The 26,381-nt window shown below is 45.3% G+C and overlaps 1 protein-coding gene, 1 long non-coding RNA gene and 1 pseudogene across 2 annotated transcripts in view; 2 read left to right on the top strand and 1 right to left on the bottom strand.

The window, feature by feature from the left end:
- Positions 1–255: 255 nt before the first annotated feature.
- Positions 256–16,940, top strand: ELOA (elongin A). Its single transcript, XM_072750781.1, has 11 exons — positions 256–459; positions 5,487–5,543; positions 6,378–6,484; positions 7,429–8,596; positions 8,945–9,059; positions 9,822–9,977; positions 10,084–10,181; positions 11,544–11,724; positions 12,252–12,363; positions 13,064–13,242; positions 14,274–16,940. Exons 1-11 carry the CDS (start codon positions 307–309, stop codon positions 14,333–14,335), a joined length of 2,388 nt encoding a protein of 795 aa, XP_072606882.1. The 5' UTR covers positions 256–306; the 3' UTR covers positions 14,336–16,940.
- LOC112930215 (U4 spliceosomal RNA) lies at positions 5,848–5,920 on the top strand (annotated as a pseudogene).
- Positions 6,647–26,381, bottom strand: part of LOC140597987 (uncharacterized) — a 31,263-nt gene continuing 11,528 nt past the window's right edge. Inside the window, exons 2-3 of the long non-coding RNA XR_012000105.1 lie at positions 9,332–9,422; positions 6,647–6,779 (exon numbers count right to left, since the gene is read on the bottom strand). This is a non-coding gene — a long non-coding RNA (uncharacterized lncRNA). The remainder of the gene's footprint in view (positions 6,780–9,331; positions 9,423–26,381) is intronic.

Below are 26,381 nucleotides of genomic sequence, written 5' to 3'. Positions count from 1 at the left end.
CCGCCCCCCCGGCCCGCGCGTCCCGGCCCACGCGGCTGCCGAGCCGGTGCTGGGAAGCCGCCCCCCCGCCCCGGGCCCTGCGCCCGGCCCTGGGGGCGTGGCCTGCAGCCGGCCGGCCGCCCCCGCCCCCCGCCCCCCCGCGCCGGGCCCTGGGGGCGTGGCCTGAGGCCGCCCCTCCCCCCGCCCCCCCGCGCCGGGCCCTGGGGGCGTGGCCTGCGCCCCCCCCCCCCCCCGCCGCGCCCCGCGCCCCGCCTCGCCCCGCCGCCGAGGCCCGGAAGGGGCCCGTCGCTTCCGTCTCCGCCGGGGATGCACGGAGGGCGGAGCCGCGGCCCGAGGACGCGACGCGAGCCCAGTTCCGGCGAGGAGGCCGCGCCAGTGACAGCGATGGCGGCGGAGTCGGCGCTCCAAGTTGTGGAGAAGCTGCAGGCGCGCCTGGCCGCGAACCCGGACCCCAAGAAGGTGAGCGGGTGCGCAGCGCCGAGCGGGGCGGGCGTTGGGCGCGGCGCGGCCCCGTAACGGTCGCGGGCCCGGGCGCGGCGCCTTCCCGGCCGGCCCGGGCCGCGGGGGCTCGGACCCGGAGCCAGGCCCCGCCGGGCCGCGGCCTGAGTCGGCGGGTTCGCGGCCAGCGGGCGGCGGCGGGCGGCGGCGGGCGGCGGGGGGCGGGGGGGCGCGCTCCGTGCGGACGCGGCGGGCCGGCGGGGCCCCGGGCGGCTGTTCCCGGGGGCCGAGCCCGCGGGCGCCGATCCCCTCCGCGAAGTGTGGCCGCTTCCCCGGCGTCCCCGGGCGGGCGCTGGGGGACGAGGAGCCGCTTCTCCGCGCGGCCCCGCGCCTCCGCCAGACGTGCCTGCGGCTCTCCGCTTGCTCTCAACGTGGACCTTTCCGCTTGCTCAGAAATGCCCCTCACAGCAAGACAAAACAGCGCTCACGTCCCCTAGCTGGCCCGTACGCCCAAAACTTAGGTTGCAATTGGAACACCCCCCCCCCCCCAAAAAAAAAGGGTTAGAAGTTACAGTCCGATTTCCTTCTGGCCTGGGTAGGAAGGTAAGACCCACCTTTTCTCCTTGCTGTGAGTGATGGGCAACCATTTTTAATTGTACTCAGCCAGTTTTCTGGGGTTTTTTGTTTGTTTTTTGTTTTTTAGCGGTTGTTAGGTTAAATTCATTCCTTCCTCCCTCTCTCTCGACTTTGTTTTATCCAGCTTCTCGGTGTCTGGATGTTAGAATTTTTTTTTTTTTTTTTAAGTGAAATACGCTGATGAAAACACTTACGTGTTAGACGTTCTCAGTGTGCAGTTCCTAAGAGTTGGATCTCTGAGCCCCAGAGTGCGTTTTGAAGAGGAAGTAATGGGGGGAGCCCGGCGAGATAAAGTGGTGGTGAGATTTGAGTTCTAATCCATTTACCAACCTTAGACGTTGGGGACTTATTTTGCTGAGTCTGTTTCCTCCCCTGCTTCTTCCTAGGACCCAAGTCAGAGGGGGAAGGCCAGGCTCATAGGAAGTGCTCGGTAGATATTAATCGCCATTCTTTACAGGTTTTTTTTTTTTTTTCATGTATTGTTTTTCTTTTTCTTTTTTTCTTTCTTTCTTTCTTTTTTTTTTTTTTTTTTTTGAAGGGCTTCTTCTTCACCTTGTTCCCAACCTGTCGTAGATAGGCTTTTTCCCTCCTACACAGCATCTCACCATCAGGCCACTTTTTTTTTTTTTCTTCAAGATTTTATTTATTCATGAGAGAGAGAGAGAGAGAGAGAGGCAGAGACTTAGGGAGAGGGAGAAGCAGGCTCCATGTAGGGAGCCCGACGTAGGCCTTGATCCCAGGTCTCCAGGATCACGTCCTGGGCTGAAGGCAGGCACTTAACCGCTGAGCCATCCAGGCATCCCTCATCAGGCCACTTTTTAACTCTTCTCATGCATAACTAGCTCAAAGAGCCACTTCTTCAGGAAGCCATTTTAGTTTTAAATCTGTGAAAACTTAAATGCTTTCCATTGTTCATATTGTATCTCTCATTGCAGCTTCAGTACCTAGTGGCCAGACATATTTACAAGTTTCTTTTTACAATAACTCCTTGTGGACATCTAATAAATGGTCATTATTTCTGAGCACTAGCTGGTTTCCCTGAACACTGTAGGTTTCTGACTGATTTTTAAAATCTTAAAGCAGTATTATGTTCCACCCTCCCCCCCTACCAGTTTGGTCTTTATCACTATGAGGTTGGGAAAAAAAAAAAAAAAAGAAGGCACCATGTAGTATCTGTAGTTATTTTCCCATTACAATTTGAATTTTGAAGTAGCTTTTCTAGTTGATATGCATGAAATTTCAAATTAGGAAAAGATCTGTAGGCATCTCATCCTACTTGAATTATTAGTGATTATTGTGAGTGTTTGGGCTCTCACTCCCAGACAGCAAGTCACCCTAAACCTCTGCTTTTGCATTGTGAAGATGAGAAAATAATGGGAGATCCTTTTTGCAAAGGGCACAATAGTTGGCGTTCAGAAGTGAGCTAACTGCAGAGAGAAAACTGCAAGCTGGCACACTGGCCTTCTCAACCTTCTGTTAACCCAACAAGCTCCCACAGGTTGTTCTTGAAGTTGCAAGATGATTATATAGCAGGATTGAATTTGCATTTAACTCATGATTTCAAACCATTATTAGCCAAAGGCTTGATTTCAGATTCATGGATTTCCTCACATTAAACGTCAGCGTTAAACTGTAACTTTGTTTTAGCTCTAAGTCCATCAGTGCTCTGGATGTACTTGGGGAAAAGGTATTAGACTAGGGTTACTTGGCTTCTCCTATTTAATTGGAAACTAGTTTTCATGGGTGGTAAAGTTACTTGTTCTGTATTACATTTTGAGTGAAAACTACCAAGAACCCAGTTGATAGCAAGTGGAGAACAAGCATGTCAACATTATCAACATCTTTTGCTCTTTGGGTTGAAGAAGTGTGCAAAGGACAACTGAGGTTCCTAAGCGTGTACCGTGTTTGGCATTTCTCAATAAGCTGTTATCAGTTCTTGCAAACTCTGCAGTTGGTCCCTTGGTTTGATAACAGCAAGTTTCCACGTACCCGAGGATGCCCAAAGTGCTTTTACCTTGTTTCTGCTTTGTACTTTCTTGAACCTCATTGAAAATAGAGGGGCTCTGAAGCCTTTTTTTCTCTTATTTTTTGGTAAGTCTTATGTTTTGGAAATTTCCAGGATTTTAGTTTTGTCTGCTTTCAGGTCATCCCTGCTAACCCAGAGCAAAACAGAAAGGGAGCATTTACACTTCAAATTAGTGTTAGGCTTTGAGATGAACACTCTTTCTGTGACTTATGGCCCCATCCTTGTATGTTAGCTTTGTAGAGGTCCTGGGACTCTGTTCCCATGGTGACCTCCTTTACTCTGTGCACTCTAAACCACCTAACAATGTAATACTGAGGAGGAGCTCTTCTGCTTTGTTTCTAGGCACATGAGCTCCTGTTCTGTTTTCTTAGGACAGTGTGGTTTTTTTGTTTGTTTGTTTTTTGTTTTGTTTTGTTTTTTAAGATTTTATTTTATTCGTGAGAGACGCACACAGAGAGAGAGAGGCAGAGACACAGGCAGAGGAAGAAGCAGGCTCCATGCAGGGAGCCTGATGTGGGACTCGATTCCAGGTCTCCAGGATCAGGCTCTGGGCTGAAGGCAGAAACTAAACCGCTGAGCCACCTGGGCTACCCTCTAAGGACAGTGTTAATCGTGTTGGATGCTTCTCCTGTCTTTGTAGTTCATGCTATTGTAGACACACTTGACTTACTAGCTCATTAAAGCAAGTTACTTAACCGTACTGGGCTATTTCAGTGTCTAAAGTGGGGAGAAAAAATATCCACTTAATAGAGTTAGTTAATGAGGTTGAAATAAGGTAACACATATAAGAACGTAGCATAGTCACAGACACTTAGTAGATGATCTATAAATGCCTTCTAGGGAATGGCATTAGGGGAGACAACCAGCTTTTAGCCTTTACAATGATCCTAAATTTTCCTGTAAGAATAGGAATTGGCATTAATTTTTGTACCCATAGCTTGGGTGACAAGAAGCACACGTAAATTTTATCTTGAGTTGGATGATGGTGGTGATCACATTTGAAGTGGAGGAAAATTTTCATTCAACTATGAAGGTGAAAACTCCCTGGATACAGTACTTGGCTTCTCATTTCCCAGCCAAACAGGATTATCACTTGTGATCCAGTTGTTCTGCCTGGAGACGAAGTTCAGTAATTATTGAAGTAGAATGACCAGAAAAACATATTTGCTACTCCACTTAATAGCAGTATGGCATACTAATTATAGCTTGGCCTACACATGGAAAAAGAACAGATCTTGTTTTCTGGTGCTTGAATGTAAAAGTAGTCACAGTTATCTATTCTGAACTATTTGTACTTTGTACCATTCCTTGAATGGTAAGTATGTTTGTATACAGGTAAACATTTCCTGAAAAGCGGCATAGCCAACCATGACTTTGGGTAGAAATGGAGTAAGTAGGAATTAGTTGGGAGAATATCTGCTCCACAATCAAGGGTAGACCTTTAAAGAGCTATCAGTTGATGAATGAAATGATTAATAATAAACATTTTTTTAAAAATGTTTAAAGCATATACTGGGCTTTTATGTTTCAGGCACAGTGGCCAAGGACTGCACATGATTTGTTTCTGTGAATCCTCACATCTTGTAAAGTTGTAAAGAGACAGGATCAGTTTCTATTTTGCAGATGAAGTAAGGTTCAAGCAGGTTAATGACTTGCATAAGATCACCCAGTAGGGTGATGACAGGACCAAACTGAAGCCTGTCTCTGACTCCAGAACTCTGTCTCAACAGCTCTGCTGTCCTGATTTTAACCTAGTTTTAGAACTACAGAAAGGAAATGTGGCCAAAACCAGATCACTTTCCTAATCTACCCTGACATTTTGCATTCACAGTTTTGTACCAGCAAACCTCTGATTCTGGTGACTTGAAGTTAGTCTTGAAATCCCCACTTGTATCCAAAACAAACAAACAAACAAAACAAAAAACCAATTCTCTTAAACTGTGACTCTTCCTGGAAGCATAATACTCTTTTCCTGGAGGAACCTCTTCTCCATTTTGCTTTCCTCTATGCTGGGTCCATGAGTGATTTCCCTAAATTGGCACCTTTCTCAGAAATTCTCTCAAAACTGGGGCAATGATAGTTGTTGATAACTTTTATTAGAGTTGGTAGGTTTGGTTCTCTTATGTCTTACGTCCCTTTGTGTTAAATGGTAGGTGAAAAGCAGGGAATCTAAAGCCACAGATCTGAGTATATGTGGCCCTATTTGCATCCTGGGGCAAGTAACTTTTCTGATTCTATCTTCATACTCATAAAATAGAGATAATAACCATACTTATTACTGTACAACACACAGAACTCAGTAAGCACTTACCTATCATATTATTATTTGTTCCAGTGAGTGATCATGATTTTATAGAAATTAATGTTTATTTTATTCTCTCTGCAGCTCTTGAAATATTTGAAGAAACTCTCCACCTTGCCTATTACAGTAGACATTCTTGCGGTAAGAAGTGTTAGATATTATATAACTATATTCCATCTCCTTCCACTGGGAGAGACTGTACAATAAGATTAAAAGCATGGACTTTGAAAGTGAAAGAAGCTACACACAAGGCCATGTATTGTATGGTTCTATTTATGTGAAATGTCCAGAATAGGCAGATCCATAGACAGAAGGTAGAGGATGGGGGAAATTGGGAGGAACAAGATTTCTCTAGGTTATGGAAATGTTCTGGAATAGTAGTGACAGTTGTGCAGTATTGTATCCTGGAAACCAATAAACTATATACTTTAAAATGGTTAGAATGAGCTTTGCACAGTGGCAGTATTGTAGCCAATGAGGTTTATCTGGTATGATTATTGCTAATTGAAAATAAAATGGTTAATATGGTGAATTTTGTTTTAAAAGTAAAAATAAATAAAAGAACATTGGGTCTGGCATCAACTAGTCCTAGATGCAAATCCAAATCTTTAGGCTGTTCCTTTGATGTAAAAGTGGACAGATTCCTGCCTCCACAGAGTCGTAAGGATTCACTGAGATATAGTATGTAAAGCTTTTAGCTCAGTGCCTGACACTTGCTGTAATCACTCTTGTTATTTATTGTTAAAGTTGTGGAAGTGTTTTAATATAACTGTTTTCCTCTTCTGAGTCTGGTATGCTGTGCTACTGTGTTTGCTACTGTGTGTCATTAGAGGTTTGAGGCATAGACACAAAGTAATTTTGTATTGAGACTTAAAGGTAGTTTTAGGAAGGAGTTTCTCAAAGAGGCTTCATTTCCTTAGAAAGTTGTGAACCTAGTTCTATAACTATCTAATAATTCTTTTGTCAAATCTGTAGGAGACCGGAGTTGGGAAAACAGTAAATAGCTTACGAAAACACGAGCACGTTGGAAGTTTTGCCAGGGACCTAGTGGCCCAGTGGAAGAAACTAGTTCCTGTGGAACGGTAAGAACATTACTCTGTAGATTTGTTCAAGTCCATGGTTATACCTGGCACTTGGGATATTTACAGACAGATACATTTTCTTTATTATTCTTTCTCTGCCTTCTTACTTAAAATATTTATTTTGGGAGCGTTTGGGTGGCTCAGTCCATTAAGCTTTTGACTCTTGGTTTTGGCTCAGGTCATGGTCTCAGGGTCCTGGGGTCGAGCCCTGCATCAGGTTCTGTGTTCAGAGTGGAGTCTGCTGGCGATTTTCTCCCTTTGCTGCTGCTCCTCTGCTCGTGTCCTCTCACTCTCTCTAAAATAAATAAATAAAAATCTTTAAAAATAAATAAAATATTTTGTCTTAATTATAAAAATAACAGTGATGATTGTAAGATTTTAGAAAATATTAAAAATAGAAATGAAATAATCAAAATTTCTTGTAATTCTACCACCAAACATAAATATTGTTAGCATTTTGATAATGTTTCTTTCTGCTCTACTTATTTTTTTAAGATTTTATTTATTTATTTGAGAACAAAAGAGCACTCTAGTGGGGGAAGCAGACTCCCTGCTGAGCAGGAAGCCTGATGTGGGGCTCCATCCCTGGACCCTGGGTTCATGACCTGAGCCAAAGGCAGACACTGAATCGACTGAGCCACTCGCGCACCCCTGTGTTGAAAAATGTTTAAGCATTCTTCATGTCCTCAAGATACTTGATCTTTGTATTCTGCAGTTAAATGCATCATTTTCTGTTTATTGAATTATTTGAGTTTTCTCAATCTCAAACCTCAATTGAGTATCTTTGAGCAGGATCCATTCACTTTCTTCCCAAGTCCTTGTTTCTAAGTCTGCATCCTTCCTTTTCATCTCTTTTTGTAAGTTCAGGTTCTGTGACTTTGTCCTCTGAACAAGGATTACACTGAGATTTATATCTGCTCTGTCTGCTTTTTCTTGTATTGTAGAAACCCTGAGCCTGATGAGCAGGACTTTGAGAAGACCAATTCCCGAAAGCGCCCCAGAGATGCTGTTCAGAAGGAGGAGGAGATAGAGGGGGACTACCAGGAAAACTGGAAAGCCTCTAGTAGCCAATCCTATAGCCCTGATCATAGGCAGAAAAAACACAGAAAACTCTCGGAACCTGAGAGAACTCACAAAGTGTCTCATGTTCAAGAGAGGAGAGACGAGAGAAAGAGATGCCATAGAATTTCACCAGTTTATTCTTCAGACCATGAGTCTTCTGATTATGGGCACGTTCAGTCCCCTCCATCATCTGCCAGTCCCCATCAGGTGTCCATGGACCATTACAGATCCTTGGAGGAGGACCACGAGCCTTCTGTTCCACACCAGAAGCCCGGGAAAGGGCATGGTAATGCCGTTCAGGACAGATTAGCAGGCAGTCAGGACCGACATCTGGGGGACCCACAGGGGAAGGGGGCCTCGAGTCAGCACAAGGAACACAGGTCGTCTTACAAGGAAAAACGTCCGGTGGATGCCAGGGGAGATGGGAAGTCGTCTTTGAGTAGAGAGAAATCCCACAAGGCCATCTCTAAAGAGGAAAACCGGAGACCACTGTCAGGGGACAGCACCAAGGAGAAGCTGCCCTCTAGTGGTGTCAGGAGAGAGAGGGAGAAAGAAGGCAGCAGCAAGAAGTCTCTGCCCTCCTCAGACGTGGCTCCAGACAACCACCTCAGAAGCAAGCCAAAGCACAAAGACCCAGAGAAAGCCAAATCGGACAAAAACAAGCAGAGCCTAGACAGCGCAGACATAGGAAAGGGGGCAAGAGACAGGGTGTCAAACAACCTAAAGACTTCGGAAGGGAAAGTAAAGCCTTCTCACTCTGACAGAAAGTCAGTGGGCTCCCTCCCTAAAGTTGACGAAGTGGATATGGATGATGAATTTGAGCAGCCCACCATGTCTTTTGAGTCATACCTCAGCTATGACCAGCCCCGGAAGAAAAAGAAAAAGATGGTGAAAACTTCAGCCACGACTTTTGGAGAAAAAGGACTAAAAAAAAATGATCCGAAAAGCACTAATAAAAATTCGGATTCAGTTCAGAAATTACCTAAAGTGAACGAAAACAAGGCAGAGAAGCTTCAGCCAGCTGGATCTGATTTAGCCAAGCTGAAAAAGGTAAGCCCTTCAGCTGCTTGGTGACCTCCCAGCTGGAGCAGCTGGGCCCGCAGAGCTCCTGAGACCTAGCCCGCCTCTTGTTTGGTGGGCTGGCTTTTGTGTGGCCCGTGGAATTTCACTTTCCAGACCTCTCTAGCTGCCAGGGTAGCTAGCACCCAAAAGGCCTAATTCCTGAGGTGTCCCATGGTGCCAAGCCCAACTGTGTGTATTTCCTGTCTTCGGTGGGGTGAGACCTGGCAGGTCTGCTTGTGAAACTGTGTGCCTAGTCACCACTCCCGGGAATGGGCCACAGGGCCAGAGGCTGCACTGGCACACAGGGCTATCTACTTACTGGTCTTGTCTCTGCAGGTCCCCGCTGATGCACTGCCAGTGCTGCCAGACCTCCCATTACCCATGATACAGGCCAATTACCGGCCACTTCCTACCCTGGAATTGATGTCCTCCTTCCCACCAAAGCGAAAAGGTAATTTTCTGCATCCTCTTTTAAATGGAAAAAAAGATTTTAACAATTTAATCATGACGTCGTAAGATTTTGGTGCACTTCCTAGCCTCCCAGGTTCTGGAGTTGGATGGCTTGGGTTTGAATCCCAGTTTTAGCTTCCACAAGTTCTATGAACTGGGGTAGTAATTTCCTTGGACTTCGGTTTTATGTTCTGTAAGTGAGCATAATAACTGGTATCTGCCTCACAAGTCTGTGAAGTGGATTAAAAGTGATAATGGTGGTAAAGCTCTTACCTCTGGGTTTTCCCACATAGTGTTTGGTAAATCTCAGCTGTTGCTGTTACTAGCTGCCCTTCATTGGATATGTTCTGCAGGAGCTTTTTATCTTAAAAACAAACAAAAAACCAAGGTCTGGTCTTAATAACAGAAGAATCAGAAGCCACATAAATGTCCCTTGGCAAGAGAATCACCTAAACCATGGGTCATCTACCCAGTGGCCTCCTATATAGCTGTAAAAAATGCAGAAAGTCTGTGTCTGACATGGGATGATTTCTAAAATGTAGTAAATGAAAGAATAATGATAGTGGATGTTAGTAATTAGTGAAAAGGGAATAAAATACATACTGGCTTATATTTGCACAGACTCAATGGAAAAATAGCAGTAGTACCATTGCTTGCCCTTGAGAAAGGGCTCTGGGAGACTGAGGAGGGGGAGAGTAGGAGAGCGCTCCCTGTAGAGTATATGCCCTCTGTAACATCCGGTCCTGTCTTCCCTGCCCTGTAGCGCTCTCTTCACCCCAGGAAGAGGAGGAAGCTGGATTTACTGGACGAAGAATGAATTCTAAGATGCAGGTGTATTCTGGCTCCAAATGCGCCTATCTCCCCAAAATGATGACCTTGCACCAGCAGTGCATCCGGGTACTTAAAAACAACATTGATTGTAAGTCACGTGCTTTTCTCCTGTTCCTACACATGTTGTGGCACTGGGACCTCACTACTGGGTGGCTTGGCCAGTACTCAACACTTTCACCTTTGATTCTCTGCAGCAATCTTTGAAGTGGGTGGTGTCCCATTTTCTGTTCTTGAACCCGTTTTGGAGAGGTGTACTCCTGATCAGCTATACCGCATAGAGGAATACAATCACGTGAGTATCCTGTTTGGGTGCGGAGAAGGCCATTTTCTGGCTCATGTCTCCGGAAATAGCTTTGTTTCTAAATCTGCAGTGGCTGAAGGGCAGGCAGCAGTAGTCAGTTCACCGTTCTGGGCATGCTGGTTTGCCCACGGGCCTTTAAAAATGCATATTTTTAGCATCTGCTTCTGGCCTGAAGTCAGGGTGGGCTTCAAAGGGAGCAGGAAAACACTGCCCACCCTTCTCTTGAGCTTATCTAGTCACAGAGGTTAAAGGAAAATTTTGACAGCAAAGCCCCTGTGATCAGGGGCAGGGATAGAGCTTTGTGTTGACGCTCAGGTATCTGGTGAATATAAAAGAGCACAGGAGGACTTGGGTGGGTCAGTCAGTTAAGTGTCTGATTTTTTTTTTTTTTTTAAGATTTTTAAAATTTATTTATTCATGAGAGTTCTAGAGAAAGAGGCAGAGACACAGGCAGAGGGAGAAGTAGACTCCCTGTGGGGACATGATCCCAGAACCCTGGGATCATGCCCTGAGCTGAAGGCAGATGTTCAACCACTGAGCCACCCAAGCATCCCAAGTGTCTGATTCTTGATTGCGGCTCAGATCATGATCTGCGGATTGTGAGGTGGAGCCCCGTGTTGGGCGCTGAGCTGGGCATGGAGCCTGCTTAAGATTTTCTCTTTCCCTCTCCCTCTGCCTCTTCCATCCCCACCCCACTATCTCTTTCCCTCTTTAAAAAAAAAAAATAAAAAGAACACAGATTGGCTACATGTCTCCTAGAGACACCCAGGTCTGTCCAAATATCTTTCTTGTAAGCTGGGATATACAATCATTTGGTGGCATTAGTTAGCTGTCTCTGATTCTGAGGGATCATCATTACGTGGTCCCCTTCCCTGGATATGACTTTATCCCAGTTCTGCCTGTCACTGGTTTCCTAAAGGAAAAGACTGACCTTTAACGAGTTTCTGTTGTCTTCTCTCCTAACCGCACAACCCCCCTCCCCCAAAAGCAGGTAGTACAGTTAACATTTTTCTTTAATATTTTATTTATTAATGAGAGAGAGAGAAAGAGAGGGACAGAGACACAGGCAGAGGGAGAAGCAGGCTCCATGCAGGGAGCCCAACGTGGGACTTGATCCTGGGTCTCCAGGATCAGGCCCTGGGCTGAAGGCCAGGCCGCTGAGCCACCCGGGCCGCCCAAGCATTTTTTTTAATATAGTGATTTTTTTTCCCTAGAACTGTGATATTTTAATATAATATTATGACCACGAGGACCAAAAAACATTAGGAAAGTGTTCATCTTGAGGTGATTTAGGATAGAAAAGAGATATGTCAGAGTGCTTGCATATAAATGATGCCCTGCTTCTGATTTTAGGTATTAATTGAAGAAACAGATCAATTATGGAAAGTTCATTGTCACCGAGACTTTAAGGAAGAAAGGCCAGAAGAGTATGAGTCATGGCGAGAGATGTACCTGCGGCTTCAGGATGCCCGGGAGCAGCGGCTACGAGTATTGACAAAGAATATCAGATCTGCACATGCCAATAAGCCCAAAGGTAAAGGGGAGTTCGGGATTGGTGGGGGTGGGATGAACCTAGCAGGATGAGGGTGCCATGCCCTGGTTGACAGCAGGTCCTTGGTGGGCCAGGCTGATAGTAGCCTCTAGCTTCTTTTTTTTTTTTTTTTTTTTTTAATTTTTTATTTATTTATGATAGTCACAGAGAGAGAGAGAGAGAGGCAGAGACATAGGCAGAGGGAGAAGCAGGCTCCATGCACCGGGAGCCTGATGTGGGATTCGATCCCGGGTCTCCAGGATCGCGCCCTGGGCCAAAGGCAAGCGCCAAACCACTGCGCCACCCAGGGATCCCAACCTCTAGCTTCTTAATCTGTCTTGCTTTTGCAGAAGTGGGATAGGGATGAGGTGTTTCTTCTGTCACCACACATACTGTGTGTAGGGGTTTTCAGGGTTAATAATCCCCTGGTTTTGGGGGCACCTGAAAAGCCTTTATTTTTTAGTAGTGTAGATTATTAATATAACAGCATCTGCCCAGAAGCCAGTATTGATCTCTGTACTTCTCAACAGGCCGACAAGCAAAGATGGCCTTTGTCAACTCTGTGGCCAAACCGCCTCGTGATGTTCGAAGGAGACAGGAGAAGTTTGGAACTGGAGGAGCAGCTGTACCTGAGAAAATTAGGTAAGCTCTCTGTAATTTCGGGGCTTCTGTGTGCTCAGGGACAAGAGCCCCAGGAGCTTGTCATTCATCCCAATGAGGCAGCCCAGGGGCAGGAAGCAACTCATTTTTGGGGTGAGAACATGACCTTGCAGAGTGGATTCTGGAGTCTTACCTTGACCAGCTCAGCACATGACCCTCCCCAAGCCTCCACTTCTGTGACTGCAGTGTAGGCCAATAATTATTCCTGCCTCTCAGGGGGAGTCAAGATGAAATGGAGAACAGGACCTGGCTTCTGGGAGACACTTCCTTGTGCTTTCCCTTTCTCCGTTTAATCAAACCATGCCCCTGGGAGTCCTGGCTGACTCAGTCATTGGAGCATGTGGCTCTGGAACTTGGGGGTTGTGAGTTTGAGTCCTACAGTGGGGGGTAGAGATTACTCTAAATATAAGAAAAAGAATAAACCATGCTATTGTGATGACTTCATAAGCTCAGTCACATTAGCATCTTCAGAATACAAATTTACATCTGAAGGGTGAAGTTAGTTGAGATCCTTCATTCTGAAAAGCTAACCCTATTATCTCTGTGCTGTCACTAGAACCTGGGGTGCTAGGGTCTGCTGGGCAAAGAAACTGGGTCTTCCTCAGGCAGGCCAGCCTCAGGCTGTTGGTGCTGAGGGCAGATTTCTCACACTCAGGACTAACCAGCTCGTTCTGTGTTGCAGGATTAAGCCAGCCCCGTACCCCACAGGAAACAGCCACACTCCTTCTGGCAGTGGCAGCAGCAACAGCTTTAGCGCCAGCCCCGAGCAGCCAGCCTATGATGGCCCAAGCACCAGCGGTGCTCACTTGGCTCCCGTGCTCAGCACTGTTTCCTATGATCCTAGGAAACCGACTGTGAAGAGTAAGTAACTTGGGGTTTCATGCTCAGATATCTCAAAGCTAATATTTGAAGCCTCTAATGTCCTTGCCACTGCATCATGTTCTTTGTACTAGATGAGGCACATGTCCCATGCTCTGCATGAAGCTGGTCTAAATGTTGGTGCCTCTTTCCCCCACTTTGTGCATGATGCACGAATATCTTCCCAATAATGATTGCAGAGAATATTCACTTTGGCACTCTGCTTTTTTAAAAAACCTGAATGTAAACCTGTTTCTTCAGGCAGTAACGTGGGGTTCATAACTATAATTATGAACTGCTAAATGACAGTCCATCTTGAGGGCTTATAACCTATAACCCCAGCTTCCAAGTATTACTTTTTATATCTGTTTATTTTTGTATTTTGTTAAGTATATGTATTTTGTATTTTATTAAGTGTTTGTATTTTGTATTTAATTGACCATTGTGTATTTTATTTTGTATTTTATTAAGCATATTACCAGAGATTGTCCCCAGTATTCTAAGGGGGCATCCTCCCCTAAAAGCAGGCTTCTGTACTCACTTCAGGGCCCATGAGCCAAAGCTCAGGTTAATCATTCAAGAGGACAGGCTAGCCATCCTCAGGTGGTGTCTGCATTAAGTTTATCTTGGACCTCTTGCTGCCCTGGACAGATGGGAGTGAGAGGGGCTGCTTTTTGCTGGTTTGGAGATTGGCGAAACAGTTAAATCGTGGCTCAGGATCGCCGTTAGAGTCTGGCACATAGTGAATCCCAGTTCTCCCACCTACTGCACATCCAGGGGCAGATTGGCCAATCTCTCGGATGTTGGTGAGGTGGTCAGAATTAGAGCTGGGGGTGGTTATGGGTCCGGCCGGTGCTCCAGAAGCAGAGCTGTGGGCCGCTCTTCTGTTGTGCTGGGAGATGACTACTGCTTGCACCCATCTGTCTGGTGGCGCAGAGCAAAGAGCAGCAAGGCTTGGCCTTGATTGTCAGCACTCACGGTGCGTGTGTAAACTGCCATGATCTGAAACAACTGCCTTATTTCTCTTTGTGCAGAAATTGCCCCAATGATGGCCAAGACGATTAAAGCTTTCAAGAACAGGTTCTCCCGACGATAAACTGAGGATTCGCCTTGGAGATGAAATTTGTGGGGAGGAGTACCAGGACAATGGGGTTGGGGAATGGAACTTCCAAAGGAGACCAGGATCCTTTGCTTGGAGGCAACTTTTTGGTCTTCAAGCCCTGCCCGGTCCGCAGGTGTTGCCCCTGTGAGCCTGTGCACCACGGCCACTGCCTCCCGGCCTGGAGAACACTTCAGAATTCTGAAGAAGATGTGAAGCCTTCAGTCTTACTGAGGATTTTAAGGTCAATTATACTTTTGTTGTTAATTAGCTTCTTTGTAAACTATAAGACATAGTTTTAATTAATAAATATTGCCCCCAGATTGTATTTATATTACCCCAGTATTTTTTTCTTTTTTCTTTTCTTTTCTTTTTTTCTTTTTCTTTTTCTTTTTTCTTTTTTCTTTTTTCTTTTTTCTTTTTTCTTTTTTCTTTTCTGTCCTCTACCATACACTTAGCCTTTTCTTTTTAGGGTCCTTTATTAAAGTTAGATAAAAACCTGGTGAAAGCCATTCACCTGTCCCAGTTCAGCTCTTCTGAGTAGTGGACTCTGGCCCAGAGGGAGGACTGGGTGTCCTCAGAGCCCATATGGTGCCTGCTGCATGCAGGGCAAGGAGTGAGTCCCAGCCTGACTGGCCTAGAGGGGTGCCTCAACGTGGAAACAAAAAGTGTTCAAGGTAGACACCACCACCACCCCCAGCCTCTGAGGCCCTTGGTGTTGCTTTGAGTTCCTATGCAGGTGCATCTCTTTCTTCCTCATTAAATAGTATTTATTAAAGGAGGTTATTTGTAAAGGTCTGGAGTCTTTTCCCCATCCTTTTTGCCAATTCCCACTTTTTTGAGGCTCACTAGAGGACACAAACCTTGGGGGATCGATTTGCACGGAACCCCAGCATTTTTACGATTTACAATTTCTGATTCAAAACTTTAGGGTTTTTTTTTTTTCCTCCTCCCCTACTTTTCCTTCTCCCCACTAGCAGGGGGAGAAGACGTGAAAACATGGCAGGGCTTTTTGTGCCCCCCACCCCCCATATGACTTTAGAGTTTAAAAAGCCAGCACTTTAATCTCGTTCCCTGTGAACTGCTAATAGAAGTGAGTGGTTCTAAAAAGTTGTAATGCTGTGTTAGAAATTGGTTTTGTTTTGCCTTTCTTGAAAAGGTAAGATCATGTGATTGGAAGAGCACAAGAATTTGCTATGTTTGCAGAGAACGTTGCAGCTGAAGCACTCTGGTTTGGGAGTGTTGAAGCCAGAATTTGGAGGGAACGGCCAACTTCCGGGAAGTGTCTGAGCTGTAGTATCAGGATGGGGGAGAACCGCGAGGACACCCATTAGGTTTGGGAAGGGAGGATCTCACTTTCAAGCTGACATAGCTGCACAGTCAGCACTTAGGAGGACAGTGTCAGTACCCTTCGTGGCTGTTGAAGAGCACTGATCTAGTAGGAACCCACTTGGTTGTGACCTCGGGGGCAGTTGATGCTATAAATTGGAGGGACCTGTCCTTAAGTTACCCAAGAGGTAGACTGAGGGCGTGGTTAATAGGACAGCCTCAGGAGTTTGACAAGCTCCCTCAAAGCCCAGAATATGGAGTCCACTGCTTTGAACCATCCTGGAGACCTCAGGCTAACTTTGAAGATTCCAGAGCAAGCAGAGACTCTGTGTGGCAAAAGCTGCGTTGTGCGGTGTGCATTGCTGTGCAGGGTGCCTGTTGCAACAGGACACAAGTATTTGCCGTGTTTCCATTTGCTGTGTTTTTGAACTGGGTAAAACATTATTTCTCTTGATCGTTTGTCTTACCATTCCACCCCTAGTCCTGGCCTGCTCCCCAAATCTGGTATCAGGAAGCCTCTTCCCTAAAGCCAATTGAACATCTGGGTCAGGTGCCAGACAGCTGTTGCCTGGAATAATTTCCTGTAGGTGTCCACCAGCTGGAATTTGTCTCTTAGCTGTGTGTTCAAGTCTTTGTCATTAAAACCAGTTTTCCATATCGCAGATTCAGTTGTGTATGATTTAATTTCCTTTGTTAGGAATTTTTAGGCAGGGAGGGAAAGAAGGACACATTTGTTCATGCCAACATCACCACCCATTTCCAGCACATACAGATTCTCGATCAGCCCTGTTTGCATAGAGCCAGATCTTTCCCTCCTCCCCCTCCAAGAGTGTCTGCATCAGGGACGTGACTTGGTGAGAAGAGTACAGAGGGAAGAGGAAAAGCTGAATTTCTGAACAACCTTCTCACCCGGTTATTGAAATGGCTGCAGAGCAGACACACAGGATGATGTTGAACCTTTGGTCTCATTTGTGAAAACGTGTGCAATTTTTTTTTCCTGTGCTACACTACATACAAATCACCAAATTACAAATTAACCTTTTGTGATCCTTGGTGTAATGAGCAGTTTCTTTGGGGCTTTCTCTTTCCGGGAAGTGGGAGGGAAAGGAGCAAGGTATCATCCTGCTCTCCATTTGTATTTTGGTCCCAAAATGTAAATACAATTTTCTATGTTACTTTTTTGTGGTAACTACCAAGATGAATATTTTAATTAGATAAGTTATATGAAAAGGAAGGAAAATTCCATGTCTAAATAAAAAACAAAAAACCGTCATGTACCGTGGTCTTCTTTCTCTTTTGATGTGTCTGAGGGTGGCCGTTGGTCACTAAGTGTGAGGCAGAGAGCCTAATCCCCTCACTGGGCTTCGGAAAGGACGCCGGATTTGTCTGTAGCCAAGGGGGACTGGTGGATGTGGGAATTCGGGGGGAAGTAGCCCTTGAGCAAAGGGAGGAAGGTCCAGTGAAAATGGGTACCTCCTGGAACTGAGATGTTAACCCCCTGTCACAGCCAGACATTGGGACTCAAGGGTAAAATCATACAGCCAACCTGCTGCAAAGGGAGGGTGTGGGACCCAGGCTTTCTGTTGCAAAGCGTGTGCCACTCCACCTGTCAGTCCCTGGGGCCTTGGTGAAGGACCCACGTAGGTCTCCTCAGGCTTACACTGACTTCCCAACGAGAGCATAATGACAACTCTTGCAGAAGGGTCACATCGGCAAGAGCTTAAGGATCTGCCACATTGGCCTCTCATTAATGGAGCCCAGGGCTTGCTGGCAGCCCCTGCATACATTGGATTGTAGCTTTTTTTTTTTCTTTCTTTCTTAAAGAGAGAACTCTCCAGCCAAGAGTGGTGGCAGGGGAAGAGGCAGAGAAAAAGAGGATCTTAAGCAGACTCTGCTGAGTGGGGTGCCTGACATGGGGCTCTAATCTCACGACCCTGAGATCATGACCTGAACTGAAACCAAGAGTCGGACACTCAACCTAGTGAGCCAGTCAGGTGCCCCTACATCAGATTGGGTCTTACATCAAATCTACAACCCAGAAGCATGTTTTTATTATCCTTCTCTCCTAAAAAGGGCATTCTTGGCATATGGACTACCTTCCCCAACTTTTCCTGGATGGAAGTTACGACACACTGAAGTAAATTCTGGAACATGGTTTCTGATGGATGATTTTGCCCACAGTTTGTCAGTTAGCACTTTGTCCTTTACTCATTAAGGACATCTGCTGAGCCAGAACCTGAGTTAGACCCTGGGATACAGAGTAGCACACTAGTCTGGTGCAGTCAGGTAAGAGTAACTGGTCTCACTGGTTCTGCACCTACCATGGGGGAGGCACCACTCTGACTCACACACATTGTCTCAGTTGTCACGATGATCTTTCCAGGTAGGTGGTCATGGCCCCATTTTTAAAAAGAAAACTGAAGCACGGAGAAATCAAGAACGTGTGCAAGCTCACACAATCAGGGAGCAGTGGTGCTGTGCATTGGCCTGACTCCCAAGCACACGTTGTCACATTTAACCATCTCTCTACAAGGACACATCCCCAAGTGAGGCTGAACTCCAATGCAAAAAAGCCCTACTCGTTGCTAATAATGTTTTTTTCCCTCTCTCTCTGCTGCATGTAATTAATGCCCAGAAGAACCCTCTAGCTGGCATATCACCTTGACAGATGCCCCCTTCACAGGCTATCTCCATGAGGGTTCCACATCTCTCTGGTTATTTGGCTAAATGGTGAAACAGGCAGTGTGTCTTCACAGACCCCCAGACTTCTCTTTCTGTGACGCCTACCACCTCAGTCTCTTTCTCAAAAACTTCTATGGAAAGTACAAGCCATCAAAAATTTGGGACTCGAGAGTGGGCATTAAAAAAAAAAAAATGAGGGATCCCTGGGTGGCGCAGTAGTTTAGCGCCTGCCTTTGGCCCAGGGCGTGATCCTGGACACCCAGGATCGAATCCCACGTCGGGCTCCCAGTGCATGGAGCCTGCTTCTCCCTCTACCTATGTCTCTGCCTCTCTCTCTCTCTCTCTCTCTCTCTCTCTGTGTGTGACTATCATAAATAAATAAAAATTTAAAAAATAATTTAAAAAAATGAAACCCAAGTAATTCTTAAAATGTACACTAAAAAGTTTGAGAAAACTGCTCTGGCCAATTTGCCACAAATAGTTTACAAGGTCTTTGCCCCTGGCCCATGGGTCAGGGCTGGAAAGTTTGCACACTCGTTTGCACAGTGCACACTTTGCCCCCACTCTGTGTTCTGAATCAGACAGACATGGCCCCTGCCTCCCTGGAGCTTCCTTCCATCCAGTAGAGGAGACAGTAATCAGAAACCAATCATTGTTTAAAATACAGGTTTCTTCTGAGTCCCAGTGCAGAAATTTGTTCAAATAGGTCAGAGGTAAGATCTGGAAGTAAGTCCTTTTCATAAGCCTCCCCCAATGAATTTGATGAGCAGCCTGGTTTGGAAATTGTGACACTTCTTTGACTTAGTTTCCTCGCCTGTAAAATGGGAATAATGACACCCCACGGGAATACTTGTAAGGATTCAATGAGAGGAAGGGAGCTCAATACATTTTAATGTCCTTCCTTCCTTCCTTCCTTCCTTCCTTCCTTCCTTCCTTCCTTCCTCCCTTCCCTCCCTTCCCTCCCTCCCTCCCTCCCTCCCTCCCTCCCTCCCTCCCTCCCTCCCTCCTTCCTTCCTTCCTTCCTTCCTTCCTTCCTTCCTTCCTTCCTTCCCTCTAAATGTGAAATGAAAGGAAAAGCTTTATTTCCTACTGATGGGAACTGAAACTTTAGGTCACAAGCTGAGCACTATTTTGAGGTCAGCAAGTCCTTCCTGATAACTGAAATCATAGTCCGTGCTGCCCCAGACAGGGTTCTCCAACTTTTTTTTTTTTTTTTTAATGGATTCCTGTCTATTCTTTTGGGTCCCTTACACTATAGCTCCTAACAACCACGAAAATGGCAGACTCTACCTAATTCCTTCTTATCTCAGGGATCACGAACTCATATGCCAGGAGTTTAGTATAAGATAATATTGGGTGTGGGTGGAAAAAGGAAATGAAAGCATTTACCTAGCTCCACTGGTTTGTCTCTAGGTGGAAGGCAGGGCCCAGTGCTGCCCCATCTTTGGAATTTTAAAGAAAAGACAAATCTAGAATTATTTTTAAAAAAGATTTTATTTATTTATTTATTTATTTATTTATTTATTTGAGAGACAGAGAGCATGAGCAGGGGGAGGAGCAGAGGGAGAAGCAGACTCCCCCCTGAGCAGGGAGCCCAACTCGGGGCTCCATCCCAGGACTCTGAGATCATGACCCAAGTTGAAGGCAGACACTTAACCGACTGGGCCACCCAGGCACCCCTAGAAATCTAGACTTCTTTGTAAAATTTCCCAGCTTTTAAAACCCTGGGCCACAACTATATGAAACAGACCAGGAAACCTATATGAGGTGGATAATTCTCCAGAAAAAAAAACAACAACAACAACAAAAGAACTTAAACAAAAATTGGGGTTGCCCTGGTGACCCAGCGGTTTAGCGGGGCCTTCAGCTCGGGGTGTTATCCTGGAGACCCGGGACTGAGTCCCATGTCAGGCTCCCGGCATGGAGCCTGCTTCTCCCTCTGCCTGTGTCTCTGCCCCCCTCTCTCTCTGTGTCTGTCATGAATAAATAAACAAAAATCTTTTTTAAAAAATCGACTCCTATAGAGTTGTCAAGTCTAAACAGACTCGTTATCACAGAAGAAACATAGATAGTAGTTGTAGAGCGCCCCCATAGATGGTTTCTTAGGGAAATTCTTTCCACCTTAAAGTCGGATCATACCAAAAAAAAAAAAAAAAAAAAAAAAGTCGGATCATACCAAGGCCACTGAAACTACTCCAAGGCAAAGCAAAGGGAAGAAAATGCTATTGATATTAGTATAACACTGACATGGAAACTGGATAAAGATTGAACAACAACAAAATTACAGACCAATTTGATCTATGAATATTGACATGACTATCTTAAATATTAGCCTAACCCAAGAGCATATTAAAACAAATAAGGGCCCCTGGGTGCCTCTGTCGGTGAAGCATCCAACTCTTACTCTTCCCTCAGGTTGTGATCTCGCAGACATGGGATAGACCCCTGCATCAGGCTCTGCGCTCAGCACAGAGTCCACTTCAGATTCTCCCTCTCCCTCCCGCTCATTTTCTCTCTCTCAAATAAATAAATAAAATCTTTTAAAAAAATTAAAAATAAAGAAGTGATGTCTAATTGAGGTTCACTTGGGACTGGCAGGATACTCAGACTAATAGGATAGGCTGGGAAGTCCTTTTCAACAGGAGGTGTTTTTCCCCTAACAAGACACTTGGCAAAAAAAAAATGCTAAACATTCCACAGCACACAGGACAGCCTCCCAAAGCAAAATATTATCAACCCCCAAATGTCAATAGTGCTGAGGTTGGGGAACCCTGGACTTAGTCATGTTGTAGTAACAACTCCCAAAACTCGGTGGCTGAGCACCTCAAGGTATGTTTCTCACTCACCTTACATGTCCTTTGTGGGTCTGCTCTAGGTCATCCTCACTCAGAGACCCAGGCAGAGGGAGGCACCACCTGTGCTGCTAAGATTTCCAGGACGAGTGCAGAATATCACACTGGCCGCTAAGCTATGTCCAGAAGTGACAGCCATCGTTTCCACCATCTTTCATAGACTGCACCTAAATTCAAGGGGATAAGGAAGTGCAATCTCTCCATGTGCCTGGACACAGAGAACTGGAAATATTTGCTAACAGCACCAAAGACTCCAAAAGCAATTACAACAGCCTGGTCCCCTGGGTAATCAGTAAGGCCACCCAGTTTCAAATCCCACACTTCCTAGCTGTGTGCCTTTGAGCAACTCACTTGACCTCTCTGTGTTCTGTTTCTTCCTCCAAAAATGAGGAAAACCTATCAACCCTGCAGAGCTATTATATAATGATATAATGAGTTAAAACATATAAAGTGCTTAAGACAGTGCCTAGCACGTAGACAGAGCTCAGGACATATTAGCCAGATGTTGATGATGAATAAGGTGAAGTACTCCATGTGGAATGGCATTTAGTAAAGGACTGTTATGGCTGAAGATTTTTTTTTAAGATTTTATTTATTTATTTGGCAGAGAGAGAGAGAGAGAGAGAGAGCACAAGCGAGGGGAGCTGCAGGTGGAGGGAGAGAGAAAAGTAGGCTTCCTGCAGAGCAGGAAGCCAGATATGGGGCTTGATCCCAAGACCCCGGGATTGTGACCTGAGCTGAAGGCAGATGTTCAACTGACTCAGCCACCCAGGTACCCTATGACTGAAGCTTTGAGGGAAATGATCATCCAAGATAACCCAGCTGGTAAGTACAGCATGGTGGTTAAAAGCCTGAACTCTTGGGGTCTCACCTTGGCACTGAGAAATACTCCATAACGTTAATATTTGGAGAAGGTTCAGTGTGGTTAAGAGTATGGATACTACCTGGGTTTAAGTCCTCGTTCCAGTACTCACCAGCTGTGTGGCCTTGGGCAAGTTACTAAGCCTCTCTGTGCTGTAGTTTGATCATCTATAAAATGAGAATCATAATAGGACACCTGCAATTATGAAGATTAAAACACAATATAAGTAAAGCCCTAGGGACTTGGTGGCCAAGTGTCAGGCACATTATTAGTGCCCTGTGTTTGGCATTATTTGTAGCCAAGTGTTTGGCACATATCAGTGCCATGTGGTTGTTAGCTATTATTTTACCACACCCTCAGCTTGCCACACAGAGGCATCCAAAAATAAAAGAAAAACAGTTCGTTTCTCTCGGCCTAATTAAGGCAGGTGAGAAGGGAACACAGATACAAATTTAGCAGTCCTTGAACCACAGAAATGTTTGCAATGAACCTGGGAATGAGAGAAGGAAAAAAATGGGAAACTTTTCCTATCTGCCCCAGGTAGTCCTAGACGTCAGTGAGAATTTCCATTTGTTCTCAGCCATGCCTGCAGCATAGGAGTGCAAGAGAAGAGACCGGCAGAGGAAGCCCAGTAAGCAGAGGCAAAAGGCATTATTCTCAAATCAGAGCTAAATTAATCTCCAACTGCTGGTTTCCGCCAAATCGAGCCCTCTTAAGCGACTGCAGTTTCTCATCCAACCAGACGGGGGCGCTAGATTAAAAGTCTTGCTCTTGGCGAAACTAAGCTCCTATTTCACCTTTTCCTACTGACCAGATGTTGTTCCAAACATTTTCCATGCATGATCTCATATTGCCCTCATAGTAAAACCCAACAGAGTAGGGATTCTTATTCCAATTTTAGATATGACCAATATGAGGAGAGAAATTGAGCAACTTGCCCAGCAGGCCATACTTAATATTTGCAGGACTGGGGCAGAAGTACACAGGGAAGCGTACTTAAAAAGTTATAAAAAAAAAAAAAAAAAAAAAAAAAAAAAAAAAGTTATAAATGGGGATCCCTGGGTGGCGCAGCGGTTTGGCGCCTGCCTTTGGCCCGGGGCGCGATCCTGGAGACCCGGGATCGAATCCCACATCAGGCTCCCGGTGCATGGAGCCTGCTTCTTCCTCTGCCTGCGTCTCTGCCTCTCTCTCTCTCTGTGTGACTATCATGAATAAATAAAAAAAAAGTTTAAAAAAAAAAAAAGTTATAAATGAGGGGTGGTTCAGTCGGTTAAGCGTCTGCCTTCAGCTCAGGTCATGATCCCAGAGTCCTGAGACTGAGCTCTGCATCAGCCTCCCTGCTCAGTGGGGAGTCTGCTTCTCCCTCTCTCTCTGCCCCTCCCACTGCTCATGTTCTCAGTCTCTCAAATAAATAAACAAGATCTTTTTTTAAAAAAGTTATAAATGGAGTTCATGAACTGTTACATAAAATACAGTCTGTGGGACTACCTTGAAAAATAAACCTGGGCAGCCCCGGTGGCACAGCGGTTTAGCGCCGCCTGCAGCCTGGGGTGTGATCCTGCAGACCCGGGATCGAGTCCCACCTCGAGCTGCCTGCATGGAGCCTGCTTCTCCCTCTGCCTGTGTCACTGCCTCTCTCTCTCTCTCTCTGAATAAATAAATAAATCTTAAAAAAAAAAAAAGAAAAGAAAAATAAACTTTCACAATGACCTAGAAGGCCTTAGAGGGCTACTTGGAGCTATGCATTAGAAGGGGGTGGAAGGTGGAAAAGCAGGGCGGTAGCCCTCCTCCCCCTTCTCTTTGCACCGCTAAGTGTGTTCCCAGGCAAGCTCAGATGTCCTAACCTGTATAGTCACATTCTGTTCTAAGGTTTCAAAACCGAAAAGGTCCATCAGGTCTCCAGCATAGTGAATCAGAAAAGAGGCACAACAAAGCACAACATCATCACATTTCAGAGGACTAGGGACCAAGAGAAAAAAAGCTCAAAGCTTCCAGAAAGGGAGGTGGGACCCATGCAAAGCATCAGGAATCAGAATAGCATTGTACTTCTCAAGGCTAGAAGAAAAGAGCAATATCTTTTTTTTTAAGAGCAATATCTTTAAAATTCTCAATGAATTGTATCTTCAGTTAAATTACCAATTAAGTATCAGAGAAAAGTAAAGACATTGTCAGTGGTCACTTAGCATATGGTAGTGTGGTAGCCAGCCTTTAATAAATCCTCGTGGTATTTGTACCCTGACACAGTTCTTTCACACTTTGAGTATGGCTGACTTGTGGAATCATGAGGTATTCCAGAATTGACAGTATGTGATTTCTAAGGCGAAGTCATAAAAACACATTGTGGTTTCTACCTTGCTGTCTCTGCTTAGGTGAAAGCCAGCTATTTCCTAAGGACACTCAAGCAGTTCTATGGAGAGGTATATATGACAAGGAAGTGAAGCCTCCAGCCAACACCCTGCACCAACTTGCCAGCCACATGAGTGCTCCGATTTGGAAGTGAAGCTTTGAAAGACTCTAGAGAGAGCTGAGCCAGAACCACCCAGATATACCATTTCCACATTCCTGGCTCAGAGAGACTGAGATAAATACCAAACTCTTGTTTGGCCATTATGTTTGGAAGTAATCTGTTATACAACAAAAGATAATTAGTACAGATATATTGAGGAGGAGGGGGAAAGGATCCACAGCATTTTCTAGTTCTTTCCATCAAAAAAATGCCATCAATACCTCCACCCTTAAATTTGGATTTGGCCATGAAACTTGTTTTGGCTGATGGCACATTAGCAAAGATTATAGGGGCAGAGGGTTAAAAAGTGTTCATGCAATTGGGTCTTCCCTCTCTTGATCCTAGAACAGCCACCATGTGACTAAACTCAAGTGGCCTGCTAGAGGCATGTGGCCCCATTACCTCAGCAGACAACGAACATCAACCTGACACGTGAGTGAGGCCCTTCCAAATTATCCACCCGAAGCCAAACTGGCCCAGAAAAAAACTTCCCAGGTAATCTACAGAATCACAAGTGTAATGCCTGGCACATAGTGTTCAATAAGTTAGCAAAGGGTAACAATGATGAAAATGACAGGAAAGAAGCCAAAAGTGGGTAGTTGTCTTCTCTAAGGCCTGGGTTAGTCCTGCAATGCGACACGGTCTTTTCAAAGAAAGGCTTCTAAGTGTATCACTCAATTAAACAAATATTTACCAGGTGTTTACTATGTGCCAGGCCCCTGGCCTGAAACTGTGATGGCCGTGTGGCAATAATTCGTGACATTGTGCTGTTCTGAACCAGAACCAAGCTCGCCTATTTCACAAAGAATTGAACTAGGACACCAAAATATTTTAAGTAGGCTCCATGCTCAATGTGGGGCTTGAACTCACAACCCTGAGATTAAGAATCACATGCTTCACTGACTGAGCCAGTGAATATTTTTGAGTGGAATTTAACCAGGTGGATATTTTGAGTTGTATTTCACCAGCCCCCAGTCTTGCCCCCACTCCAGAGCCAGACCTGAAGGGCAAGGGATATGCAGAGTATCCCATAACTCTCTTTACATCCTCTTGTGTTTCCCTCTCCCCACCAGCAGTAAGAACTCATTCTACTTTTTTTTTAAGAATTTATTTATTTATTTATTCATGAGAGACACACACAGAGAGAGAGAGAGAGAGAGAGAGAGAGAGAGAGGCAGTGACACAGGCAGAGAGAGAAGCAAGCTCCATGCAGGGATCCCGATGTGGGACTCAATCCAGGGGCTCCAGGATCGCGCCCTGGGCCAAAGGCAGGCGCTAAACTGCTGAGCCACCCAGGGATCCCCCATTCTACTCTTTACCCAAAATCATTTCAACTCTAAAAAGTGGCTTCCAATTCTTTGACTTCAATCCACAATATGAAAAACACTTTACATGCACCTGGGTACACAAATCCAAAACTGGAACAAAGTTCCATAAATTGAGACTTAAAAGTGTGATATATTCTGAATTTTAAAATCATGTCCTATTTTATTTTTTTAATGCTAGTCACAATCCTCCAAATGGACTTTAAGACCCCTTAATGGGTCACTACCAGCCATTTGAAAAAACTACTCTGACATGTCGCATGGCAAGGGGACTTAAAGGTCATGTAGTCCAATCCGTGCACTTTACAGGTGGAGACTCAGAGACTCGAGAGGTTAAACTGAGACTCGGAGAGGTTAAGTCACTTGCCCAAGGCCCCATAGCTAGGAAGTGGGCGGTGCTTAGATTTGAACCAAGACCTGACGCAGCTATGGAACCATGTGTCAGCCCCTGTGCTAGGTTCATTATCTCATGTTAACACTCACTGAG

The sequence above is a fragment of the Vulpes vulpes genome, chromosome 2, assembly GCF_048418805.1.
Source record: "Vulpes vulpes isolate BD-2025 chromosome 2, VulVul3, whole genome shotgun sequence".
Classification (NCBI taxonomy): Eukaryota; Metazoa; Chordata; class Mammalia; order Carnivora; family Canidae; genus Vulpes; species Vulpes vulpes.
The sequence above is the reverse complement of the archived record's forward strand: the minus strand, read 5'-3'. Positions and strand labels throughout refer to the sequence as shown.